The following is a 14,076-nucleotide window of genomic DNA, read 5'->3' on the forward strand; positions in this document are numbered from 1 at the left end:
AAATCAAAACAAATTCAAATTTCTGTTAATCCGGACAGTTCGGCTAATTTGGATAATTTAAAATTCAAACTAAACTGGGCCAAATAACCGATTTTTTATATAAAACCGAATTAATCATTTTAGCAAAATCAAACCGAGCAAAATTTAGCGGTTCGGTCGGTTAATTCGATTGGACGATTTACCAATGTGATATATCTCAAATGCTATAAGCACTTAGCAGAAAACTGCTAAGGTCATGAGTAATTCTTCCCACAACCGCTCCCTCTGATCTCCAAAATTATCAAAAATAAATATATAAAATAAAGTAATAAATAAAAAATAACAATTAAACATATCATAAAAATTATTTTTATAAGGTAGATTTGATGACTATGAAATTTATTGCTAGTAAAAATGAATGTAAAAAAAATACAAAGAAACAAATTAAAGAGATTATGAAGTTATCTGTATAAAGTGAATTTATTTGTCATTAATTTTTTTTGACTTTGATAATATAAACAAGATAGATATTATATAGTATTAAAAATTAAACATAAATAAAAATAAAACAAAAAAATATATTATATACACTAAAACAGTAGAAAAAAAATATTATTTAAACTAAAATTAAAAATTTTACAAATAAAATTTATATAAATTAAAATATATGTCAGGAATCAATATTGTATATTAATCATACAAAAATATATTAAATGTTTTATACTCCAATTTCATAAATTCAGAACAAAGTCCCCACAACACAAACACAACTTGTTTGTCTTCTAAAAATCAAGCAAGAGACATGTGAAATTGGCATCCTAATTGATTGCTGCCTTTTTTGTCTTGGAAGAAACTATAGATTTACAACTCCCTGGAAACAAAATGCAATGATTCCGCTGCTTTTCATAGAAAGGAATTAGCTGAAGTGGATATCTTTTCATCTAAATCTCTATAATTCATCAAAATAACTAATTAAACAAAAAGAAGTATTGAAAATTTAAAGTTGGACAGAATTGGTAAAGTTTGAATTTTAAAAGGAGTATATATACTATACATTGGAGCTGTCTATCAAGAGTTGGCAAACCCACAAACAAAAGAGGTCTTCACACGTGGATATCCCGTGAACTAATTATATATTCAATTTTTAGAAGAAGAAAAAATTGTAGATTCTTGGTTTCATAGGAGAAAAGAGAGATTCCCTCATGTCATATGAACAAACGCAGATGGTACATGTGCCCTAGATCACACCCTACAAGAATCTCTGTAGCCTCTTATTTGAACCCACTTGGACCAAGTGCTGTATCCAGATTCTCTACCTTAACCCTATTCTTATTTGTTTTTTTCTTCCTCTATTTTTCTATATAAACCCTCCACACCCTTCTTCATCCATCATCCACTCACCTCCTCTACTCTCTACAGAGCTTACTACAACCCTAAATTACAGTCATTCACTAGAAGAAAAAATTCATTAATTAAAAGAAGAGGTTGAGAAAAATGTCAGGAGTTTGGGTATTCAAAAACAATGGAGTATTTACGTTGGAGAATGAAGAGGGAAAACGAGGAAGTGTTTCGTCAAAAAGAAATAAGGTTTTGGTGCACTTGCCGAGCGGTCAGCCTATATCATCCTACTCTTGTCTGGAGCAAATCCTGAGAGGTTTAGGGTGGGAGAGGTATTATGGAGGAGACTCTGATCTCCTCCAATTCCACAGGCGCTCTTCCATAGACCTAATTTCTCTTCCATGGGATTTCTCGAGGTTCAGTTCTGTTTACATGTACGACATTGTCATCAAGAACCCTCATGTCTTCCATGTCCGTGATATGTAACCTCCTTACATAACCTATATATCCGTGTCTGTTTGGAAATTGGGTTGCTCTTAATTTCCCTTTCTTTCCTTTTACTGTTCCTATTACATTTTGTTATGTAATAGTGTGAAGTAAACTGGGATCGGGAATTTTATTAGACATAACAATAATATAGTATGCTTTGTTGAATTGAAGTGTTAGCTGTATGTTTCTTAAAAACAGACAAAATATGAAAAAGATAGTTAAGTTTTGCATAGAGACAACGGAGAAATAAGATCGTTTATATCTTTTCGTTTAATTATGTCGACCCCATTTCCTCTACTCACTTAGTCACTTGACTCACTTGTATATCATATAATATAATTATAAAAATGGAGAAAGCTGCTGATAATCTACCCATCTAGGTAAGTAGAAAAAAAAATTGACATTGATGAATGAAAAAAATTGAGTAAATAACAAAACTATTCAAAAAACATAAGAAAATAACAAAAATGCTAACTTTGCTGAAATATTACATGAGCACCTCAAAAAACTAAAACTTTACATTTAATACCTAACCAATGAAAATGCAACACGTGGTACACACAAAACAAATAAAAAAAGGTAAAAACGCGTCATAATAGGTCAAAAACACGTCTGACATGCGTCTGACACGCGCGTCAGAATTGTGGGTCAGTCAAGCGTCGGTTTTCCAAAACTATTCAAACATGTATCATTTATGTATCTGATATGTATCAGATATGTATCAAGGATATATCTGATTATTATTTTTTCTATTTCTAAAACAAAAATAAATAAATAAATAAATTATTAACATGTATTATTTATGTGTCTTTAAGGTGTATGTATAATATATTTTAAATTAAAAGATATATGTATCACGTGCTTTAATTAAAATTCATGCATCAAATAATATCAATAACATTTGGATATGTTACTATTCACTATAAACTGAAGCATGAAAATAATAAGTTATGATTTTTAACTCGACTTTTATCAATATAAACATCTTTATATACATGTGATATACAAAAAAAGAACTAATAACAATATTTATCCCCTTCATCAAATTCATCGCCATTGATAAAAATATTATATATATTATTAATAGTATTATTTATGTGTCTCAAAACTATATTATTAATATGCATTATTTATGTATCTCAAAAACTATTCAAACGGACACAATTTACTTCATGACTCTTTTCATTTGTCAACTCTAATACATTACAACCACTACTATCCACGATGTATCAGAGATCTATCGATAATTTATCATAGATCTATCGAATATGTACAAAAGATGTGTCAAATATGTATAGTATTTGTATTTGAGTTATATATTTAACACATTGAATATATAACTTACGAGTAGTTGAAATTTATCTATAACATATATTAAAATAAAAAATATATCACATGATCTATAAATAGTATAAATTATTTATCAATGATACGTGTTAGTGATATATTTATCATGTTTTAATTATATACGAAAGATGCATCTAAAAATACATCTTAAAACATATATACTTATTTAATATATATTTAAATATTCTTTGAACTGTTTCTGATATGTATTGATGATGTATTCGAGATGTATCGAAAATGTATAGGAGATGTACCAAAAATGAATCTTGCAGGCATTGAGATACCACCATTAACGAGAAGACGCATATTAAGGATATATTTATCATGTATAAATTCTATATTAACAATTTATCTAATAAATACCTCTAAAAAACATGTCAAACACGTTTGATGAATTAATATATATTTAAAAATAAATGTATTTGAGTTGTTTCTGACATGTATCTGATATGTATAACATATGTATCTGATATGTATAGCATATATATCTGAAATGTATTGAAGATGTATCTCGAAGACAGTCACATACTATTAATAAAACTTATTGAAAAAATATATCTCAAATACATCTATGAAACACATTTGATACAAAATCTTTTTCTTTTTTTGAATCTTATAATTATTTAAAATAGCAATATAAAAAACAATTTATTCACATCTTAAATACATAAATAATACATCTCAAATACATAAATAATACATATAAAATATAATTTTAATAATACATCTATTTATTATGCATCAAATTAGGATGAGTTTTTCTAGCAACAAGAAATTAGCATAAGTGAATAGATTCCAACTCTTAAAATCTATTTAGCACCGATATATATATTGTCCACGTCGTGCTTTGTATTTTTCGGTTGCTTCTCCTCAATAATTCCTAATTGCTTTTACTATGTTCACATCATAACATCGAAAAACGTGTTCTCCAAATCACCAAACATTACAATAATTGATAAGAGAAAAAAAAGCACAAATATAAGAAATAAGAGCTGAACTCAATACTATTCAACAAACATTTACAATTATCAAATCAAATGTAATCAACATTTGAACAATAGATTTCTACTTAGTTTACCGCAATACATGTGTTTGTTGAGTAAAATGATATTTAATTCATTTATCATAGCAAATTAATGGAGCAATCTCCTGTGAAAAATAACAAAATTACAATATCCCTTTGTCATTCATGATTGTCATCTATGGCAATCCATTAACTTCTCGCTAAAGATATTGTTGAAATCATAAACTGCAAATAAAAATAAACACGTGAGAGAAGTTAGTAAACAATAATATACTAATAGATATCACACAATGCATAAAAAATAAACATCTTTTAAATAATATAAAGATATTTATAGTAATTTGAGAAGTAATTGCCCATCATCATCACTTAATTAAGAAAAAGCTGATAAAAAATCAAAGATGTACAACTAAATCTAAATGATTATTTAAATAAGATGCACAATTTTCATTGATGGCAGAATTGAAAAAACCTTTGCACTAAAATGATATAAAACTATAACTTTAAGGGCATTTTCATAACTTTTTCCAACTCCTCAAATAACTCAGTATTCACACTCACCATTACCATCTTCATCATTAATCTCACCAGCTCTTCCTCTGTAACTCAACACAACCCAAAAATATTTTATCTCTAGATCTTTAAAAAACTAACAATGGTGGAAAAATAGTAAATTTTAATACCCAAGAACCCAACCTGTACTTTGCCAATGATTTTGATAGTAATTGTTACTCCTTATTTTTCTACATGGTCTATCCATTTTATAAAAAATAATTTAAACGTTAAGCAAAAAAAAAATATTGTTCGAAGTTAAAAATTAAGGATAAGAAGAAAAAGAAGTTGATCTAAATAAATTTGAAATTACAAATGTGCATGTCAATGAAAGTAAGAAAAGAAATTGAAATTTAAAGGTTAAAATAATTATATTTAATAAAAGAGAGAAAGAAAATAAAAAAATTAGTAAAAATTGGAATGGAGAAGAAGACAATTATACATGTGTTGTTCTTTTATTTATTTTTTCAATTAGGTTGCCCATATGTAAGGAAAGGAAGAAGTATGTATGTAGTGTAAATAATCACCGTTGTTAACTCATTGATGTAAACAAAAATTTAGCATTAATGAAAATAAATAGGTTGCTTAGTATATTTGTAATAAAAGCCCGCATCTAGCCCACATATGTAATTTTCTCAAAAAAAAATTATAGTACATATTTACACTGGCCCAAAAAGAGCTCATATGGGCTAATTCGGATTTTTGAATCCAAAAGCCATCAATTATCGTTTTATTCTTATCTTAACTTATTAGTTATCTTTTTTTAGTCATTATCTTATTTTTAGTCATTATCTTAGTTATTTAGTTTAATATTTATCTAAATAAGAAATTATATCTCATTAGATTAGGTTTTTTATTTTAAAGTTTGTCCCCTATAAATAGCTAGTTTTAGGTTTGTATTAGACCACTCAAATCAATCAAAAAATAAACTTCAAAGCCATGCGCTTTTCTATCCCCAACCCCCGCGGTTGGTTAATTTAGGAGTAGGAGTAGTTTAAATATTAATCTCGCTTGAGTTTCTTAACCTCCAGATTAATGTTTTAATTTAGTTTAATCAAACCCTGTTCAGCTTTTCGGACCAACCGGTTAAAGTATCGAGCTGTAAAGTACCCATCTATAAATTCAAAGATTCGAACATCGCGTGAAAATATTTTCATACTCGAATCTTTTAGATTTTCGGACCGAACCGGTTAAAATATCGAGCTGTAAAGTACCCATCTATACATTCAAAGATCGATTAAACTCGAATCTTTTAGCTTTTCGGACCGAACCGGTTAAATTCGAATCTTAGTTTTAGCCATTATAAAATATTTTCTCTTTGATTACATCGATGTTCGCGTGAAAATATTTTCATACTCGAATCTTTGTACTGAAAATATGATTTTTTTAAGTATAACGGTAAAAACAAAATAAAACCTACAATTCTCAAATTTTATAATATTTTAGTGAATAGATGACTGATTTTTTTTTTGTATGGAAGAGGAAATAAAAGTACTCTTATGAAGTTCATAGTCCACACTTGAAGGCTTGATCTAGTTGGTCAAACTCTAATGATATGTGTATGAAGTTGGGAGTTCGATCCTCAATATTTACGGGCAGTGTGTATTTAAAATATGTTTAATATTTACTCCCGTTAATTCCCGTTAATAATTAGAGTAGGCTATATTTAAAAAAAAGCAAAGAAAAAAAAGTTCATAATACAATAAAAAATGAATGGAAAAAGACATCCAATCATATGATTAAGAAGAGAAATGAGTCTAGGTTTGATTGGAAATGGTAGATGAAGATTGTACCCTAAAATGAAAGGTTCCCCAACAAGTAGCTTATGGGGCTTCACGTGATGTGGGATTGTAAGTATACTGCGTCATTTCTTATGTCACGTGTTCAATTGGGACTCTGTTTTTAAGAGAGCATGAGTCTTCTTTTCAATAGCTTTCAAGAGTTTTAATCTCACTTTATTCCACCTACACCAAATACTTTAGACATGTGACCCCAATCCTACCAAGTAGCATGTCTTCTTTCCATTTAGGTGTGCGTATTTGATCACTATAAAATCACAACTAAAAAATTTCTATGAGATATTTACGGTGAGGATTGTTTATTGAACAAAGGGTCAACGCGCCCTCTAAACTTGTGCCACGGGGTCATCTAACGCAATTTATACTTTTTTGAGCAAGTAATCCTAAAACTCTTTATTTTTGGGTCAAATAATTCCATAATTGTATTTTTAAAACGTGTAGAATATAAATCGGAGGTGAGAGATATAAAAGAAGTATTTAAATACTTCCATAATTATTGCGATATAATTATTCTAAATTTATTTTTTGAAATAAAAATATAAATTATAGAGTTATTTGACCCAAAAATGAAGAGTTTTGGGATTCGTTGCTCAAAAAAATATAAATTGGGTTAGATGATCCCGTGTAACAAGTTCAGAGGGCGCGTTGACCTTTTGTTCATTGTTTATTTCATGTATAGATTGTGTCATTACAACAAATCAATAAATATTTACAAATAATTTTTTTAGTTATTTTTAAATTTTTAAATTATTAATTTTTCAAATAACCAACGCATTATTAGTTTATTGTAAAAATGATATAATGCAACAGTTGCGTGCAATAATTTTTTTATGGCAAGAAAGCTCCCTGATGATTCTGGGTTAAAACTTCCACATCCACACTTTAACATATGACATTCTTTAATTTAGAAATCGTTGTCCGGTTCAATTTTACTTAATGCATAAGTTATTTTTGTACCAACTGTTAATAAAAAGACAATTGAAAACAAAAATTTCAAAATAATATTACAAAACAAACTGAGTATTTATTACTTAATTAATTAATTATCATTTTTCTATATTTTATGAATTGTCAATTAACTGTTCAATGACTATATTGCCTTCACTACACCAAATCTTACCTATAGAGACGGTTTTAATTGCCTCTAGGGGCGGTTTTAACCGTCTCTACAAAAACTAGGGACACTTTTCCTAACCGCCACATGAGCGTCGCCTATGTAGCCGTAACTATAAATTAGAGACGGTTTTAGGTACCGCCGGGGTAAGTTTTTCTATTGAGGCGATATCTAGAGACGGTTATAACCGCCCCTATAAAATAAAGAAGAATTTATTAAAATCCAGAGACGGTTGTAACCGTCTCTTGTTTATTCGTTGAGGCGGTTTAAACCGCCCCTACGAGTAAAGATAAAAAAAAATTGAAGAACAGTTTTAGAAAATGAATATTTTCCAAATATACTTCAAACACATAATCGATATGTGACACTTAAAACCTAAAATATCAATAATAAAAACAAACACATAAACTTGTAATTATAATATCTATTTCATATATTTTCAATATAATGTCTACTTAATTCGTATCCTTAGTTGTAATATACAAGTTAAAGTAGAATCAATAGAGTAATTTCTTGTCTAAAAATTTTCAAAATTGAACGTGCTTCATATCTTGTAGCTTTTGATCCATAGCTTCTCCGAATCTCTATGTATCCTTCCAATAATATCCTACATTCACGAGAAAACTATGAATTAGAATACATTTATAGTCAAAGATTTCTAAGATTAGGATTACTTTCACTCATACTATTATATAAAACTTAACGCTAAAATTATAAAATAACTAAAGTTACTTACAATCAAGCAAACAACTGAAGTTACTTACAACTTTAGAACTGAAACTACTAAAATAAACAAACTACGAAAATAAACAGCTTCAAAATTGAAACTACGAAAATACAACTTCATATATGTATTTGGATGTAAATAACTTGATATGGTTGCAGGGAGATTAAATACAAGCACTCAGATCCCAATCTCTGTAAATGATGGTTGCAGGGAAATTTAAAATGGAATTTGAAACCCTGTAAATGATGTGTAGTCATCTTCAATAGTGGAAAAGAAGACAAAAAAATAAGAACTCGGATCCCAATCCCCAAATGTCAGAAATCCACATTTTCTATTACTTTCAACACAGCAATAGGAAAGCATAAGAGCAGTAGAGATTGATCTGCCATATAAACTGATTTTAAAGTAAGAATTCTCTCCATAAATGTAATCATTTTGAAATTTACTTTAGCATACAAGTAAAGCTTGAATAAAAATCTTTGACATAAACTAAAAACAACGCAGACAAAAAAAAATATTATTTATAAGTACCTTTAGAAGAAGATACAGAGAACAAATCGACAACGAATAGCGAAAGGGAGAATGGATTGGCAACGAATAGCGAAAGAGAGAACGAATCAGCAACAAATAACAGCTAAGAAAAATCCTTCACCTGAAATAAAATCAAAATCAGTTATAAAATCAAGATAAATCAATAAAATGTAAACTTAAAAAAAAAGGCTCTGGCTGTTGCAAAGCTCGTGGAATATTTGGATTAAGGAAGGTGCTTCAATGCTTAATATCATCTAATTAGCATAATGTTCTGATTGAGATTATGGTGAAGCAGTTAACAATTCACAAATTGGTGAATTTAGTCTACAAAGCACTGCATACTTTGATATAAGATAAATCAATAAATGCAACTTTTTAACAAAGATAAATCAATAATGGCAAAAACATTACTTCATTTCAACAAAAACTGCATACATTTTAACTAAATTATTGATGGAAACTTGTCTGATTCTTCTTGGAGCTATTTTCCACTTTTTAAGAACTTATTACATAAAAAATTATGTAATAAAGAGAAGAATTATGAAATAAAGAAAAAATGGCATGAAGGAAAAAGAAAGACAGAAGAGTACATATTTATCAGGGCACATTACTTGCTCCCTATATATCCAGTTTGTTTCTTAAAGGATGTGATTTCTAGAATTTCTAACTGAGCCCCTGTCAAAAATCTTTGGCACCTAACTCTGCTTAAATTTTATAACCAGCCACTAGCAATAGCCATATTCATAACTGAAAATCCTACTGGACAACATACTTGCCAACATTAGTTTAAGTAAAAAAAACTACGCAATAATCTTCTTGTCTGACGGTAGGTAGGAAATTAGACACAAAAATAACAAAGTAAAGGAGTAGAAAGAGCATAATGAACCTGATGACATTATTTCTTTCAAATTGTAAATCCGCGCTCATTCACTTAATCCGGAAACACCATGAAGCCCCTCATTTTTCTCCTTCTTATTCTGTTAGGTTTTCAAATGATTTCAGCCTCGCAGTTAGAGCAGAATGATGAACTATCTGGAGAAGATTACATAGAATTGTATTTTTTAGATGATTGTATTCAAAAAGATTTTTCTATATTCAAAATTACATATATAACCAGTGAACCATTAATAAATAAATCCCATAATTGAGCCTTTAAACAAAGAAAGAAAATGCATAATAAGATGATGATCAACCATAGATAAGCTGTGAACCATTAGTAAACAAAATGAATGATAATTAAACACTAATTAGTTATTACAATAAAGATCGATATTTATTTTGGCCTTTCATCAAAGAAATACCGACTACTGAAAATTTAATTAGTTGTAATATTGACACTTTCCAAGCACCGGAAAAACCTCATGAAGTTTCTGGATCTCATCTCTCAATATAAAGAGGTACTACAAGCACTAGCAACTCAAGACATAATGAATTAACTTTATTCAGTGGAACAAGTTATGCATTGATACTTTGATGACATAATCACACTAGCAAGCCAGTTAGCATATTTAAACTCGTTTGATTTAGTTTTCATGAACATGGTTTGTCCTTCGAGTAAACTCATACCACTAACATTTTTTTATTATATATAACTGAAGATAAGAGGTATAACACACAAACAATCGAGCATTATAGCAACACTGAAATGACAGCAAGCAAAGTTACCTGATGGTAATCCTGATCAGAAGCACAAGTTAGCAGTCTTAAATCAGAATGAACCACAATGTTAGCAGTCTAAATCAGAATTCAGTTCTCCACCTGAAAATGAGGTAAAATGAGTGTAAACTATTAACTTCACCTGAAATTTGTTAATATTAAATCAGAAACTCAAACTTAGAAACCCAACACTAAAATCAGCAGATTAAAGCCTCAATTCCGTATCAAATTCTATCAGTATACAAAGAAAAAATCAAGCCCAGCTGTCATTCAAAATCAGAAACAAAAGATGAAACCTAAAATCAAAATCATAATCAATCTATTAAAACCTAAAATAAAAACTAATTTAAAAAAAAACTTCAAACTATAATTTAAAAGTAACGATTTCTTTAGAGACCAAAAGAAATTACCTCGAATCAATGAAAAAATCGATCGCTGATATATATTGATCTCTGTATTCAATCGATGAAAAAAAAACCTAATTAATCGCTGAATCGATAAAAACCTAATTTCTAATCCTTGTACAAGTTGAAAAATCGATCTCTGTAATTAATCATTGAATCGATTAAAACATTTACATTGTACGAATCGATTTGTATTTGAGACTGAAGTAAAAGCGAAAGAGACTGAAGTAAAAGCGAGAATGAAAAAAACGTTTAAAGTGAAAGTGAGAATTTGTATAGCTGAAAGAAATTTTAAAATTCATATTTTAACCCTAATATATATATTGAGACGGTTTGAACCGTTGTTATCTACCTACGAATTACAAAACCATCCCTAATAACGTCCTTAATTCTATTAGTGTTATTAATTAGGGGCATTGTTTAAAACCATCACTATCTCTTTGCCGCTAAAAGAGGTTTCTGGTGTAGTGCTTCTAATATCAAATATAATTAAATTTCAAAGCGCAAATGGGTTGGTGTTTATTATGATCCGGTGCCAAAGTTAGCAAAGGTTACACCAATTTGATAAAGGCCATTCTTTGCCTCTAACTACAAAGATTCAACTTTTTTTATTATAATTTGTTTTTAATGTGCCGGTATACGTCTTATGATAGCTTATAAATCTTGTCTCGGAAGCATTTGCTCGTGTTTAGAAAGCATTAAGTAATTATGGTTATTCTGCGAATTTTATAAATAAATAAACAAATAAAAACACTAAAAAATAAATAATTTTATTCAACTAAATTTAAAATATTCAAACAGTTGACCGTTAAATAAATCATGCATGAGATCGTATAGGTTAATTCCAATTCTACACAGAATACAATTAATAAAATCATTAAAATAATAATATTTCTAATTTTTTTAAATAATATCTAAATGAGTAGAATTTTGACAAAACACTAATATTGGATTCATGGAAAATTTAATTACTTTTAATCTAAAAGTACCAGTAACATTTTTCAACATCCAATTTGGGGAAAGAGGAATTCTATTGTTATTATTTCTCCACATTTTCTTTAGTAAGTTCAATCCTTCTTCTTATTTGTTTGGAGAAATCAAGGCAACACCTAGAGCATCCGTACATACTCGGAGAGAATCCTCCTTCAACTGACTTTGTCAATTCAGCCAGATCATGGTCTTTTTTATTGATAAAATTTCTACATCCATTAAATATAATGCTATGGATTGTTAGCATTACCACATATGACGAACGACTTTTCAATTTTTCCTTCGTGTTTGTAGAAATAAAAGTTATTGGCGAGTAAATTCAGTAGATTAAGATTTTATAAAATATGTTGCTGCAATGATATTTGATTGAATAGACAACATTGACTAAATCGAATTTAATTTGGCAATGATGAAATTGTGATGATTTTATCAATAGTTGCTAGTATGACAAAGGGTAGAGATAGTATATTATTTTAGCGTGTTACGTTTGTTCATTTTGTTCATCAAAGGAAAATCTAGCAATATGTTTTTTAGCTGACTATGTTTTTTAATATAATGGAACAAATTTTTTTTGCTATTTAGCCTGAATGAGATTTATATAGATGAAAACCGTTATATTAAAAATAATAATTAATGATGATAATTATATGAGATACAGTAATTGTTTATTTAGTAATTGTTTATTGCATCTTAAAAGAATTTTAAATAAGTTAAAATTTATATTCTTATTTAAATCTTAGTACAAACAAGACTTTACTCTAAGTCAAAAAACAAATCATTACAGGCAGTGTTTCTAAAACCGGATCCGACCGGCCGGTCAGACCGGTTAAATTGTGAACCGATCAGTGGTCTGATTTAAAACTGAAAAAACTGAATTTTTTTGTCGGACCGAGTTAGATCGGATAGAACTGGCAAAAAACTGGGTCTTAAACCGTATTGGACCGGATTGAACCGGTAAAAACCCGGTAAACCATAATTTTTTTCAAATTTTATTAAATTTATTAAACCGGTTAAATCGGAAACCGGTGACCTCACCGATTTGGCCACTGGTTTGATTTTTAAAACACTGATTACAACAACGAGCGAGCGGTTATTTCATACTCTACTCTAAAACAATCAGAAGAAACCATTTGAATTATAAGATAGCGCACTTTTGATCCTCATATCGTATCAAACAGAAGTTATTTCATAGTTTTAGTGGTTTCTAGGTCGATATCTTCACAGTTCGATATCTTCATAATCATAATTCATGACCATAATTTTATTTAAAAAGGAAGGCAAAAAAAATGATTTAGATTCCTGTATTATTATAGATTTTGACAGTGGATCCAAACTCTTTTAGTTATTTAAATTGAGTCCTTATGTATTATTCAAAGTGAAGAAGAAGATGGAGAAGGTGGAATATGAAAAAGAGTACAAAATTATAAAATAGACAATTATTCACCATACGTTTTTTTTTCTTTCTAGATTTGCTCTAATGTTACAGGTAATTAAGCTAATTCCTTCAAAAAGCACTATATAATGTGGAATTAGGGTTAAGAGAAATGAAAATAAGGACCAGCCATGTGATCTCATGTGGTCAGCCAATTTTCTTTTTTGTTTTGCTTTGTTTGATAATATATATGTAGTGCGCGCTGTGGTCCAAAAGGCCGACTCTTTAACTACGTTTATGCATGTGATTAAATTTTTTTTTTGACAATCGAATAATCTTTCATTAATAATAAACAGCAGTTATAGGTGTAAGAATTCAGAAAGGTATAACTGTTTCTAATGACCTGACATGGAACAAGATATAAACCTTGATTTGCAGATCGCCTTACAAAATAAAATCAAAATTACATAACTGCTCTAACACATAATATCCAATTATTTTCTGTCTAACAGAACACTCACAAACTCTTCATAAAAAAAACAAATTTTTCATATAAAAAGAACGGCAAAACTTTCAAAAAGAAAGACAATCGCTGTGAAATAGTTATAAAAAAAAAAAACTAATATAACCTATAACGATTTCATCTTCAATCTTGAAAGATCTTGATCCATCTCTGATTTTTTATTTATTGAAATTGATCCGCCTCGTCGATAGATTTACCAACCAAAATGAAAAAGATGAAAAAGAGTCGGTC

The 14,076-nt window shown here is 28.9% G+C and overlaps 1 protein-coding gene and 1 long non-coding RNA gene across 2 annotated transcripts; one reads left to right on the forward strand and one right to left on the reverse strand.

The window, feature by feature from the left end:
• Window positions 1-1,183: 1,183 nt before the first annotated feature.
• On the forward strand, window positions 1,184-1,857 carry LOC126667146 (flowering-promoting factor 1-like). The gene has a single exon (XM_050360111.2). It carries the CDS (start codon window positions 1,474-1,476, stop codon window positions 1,801-1,803), a length of 330 nt encoding a protein of 109 aa, XP_050216068.1. The 5' UTR covers window positions 1,184-1,473; the 3' UTR covers window positions 1,804-1,857.
• Window positions 1,858-8,074: 6,217 nt separating this feature from the next.
• On the reverse strand, window positions 8,075-11,208 carry LOC126667147 (uncharacterized). Its single transcript, XR_007638098.2, has 5 exons — window positions 10,967-11,208; window positions 10,566-10,658; window positions 9,787-9,932; window positions 8,901-9,021; window positions 8,075-8,249 (listed from the first exon to the last, which is right to left on the reverse strand). It is a non-coding gene; the product is annotated as an uncharacterized LOC126667147 (long non-coding RNA).
• Between the last annotated feature and the right edge of the window lie 2,868 nt (window positions 11,209-14,076).

This window comes from Mercurialis annua, linkage group LG2 (genome assembly GCF_937616625.2).
Source record: "Mercurialis annua linkage group LG2, ddMerAnnu1.2, whole genome shotgun sequence".
NCBI classification, from domain to species: domain Eukaryota; kingdom Viridiplantae; phylum Streptophyta; class Magnoliopsida; order Malpighiales; family Euphorbiaceae; genus Mercurialis; species Mercurialis annua.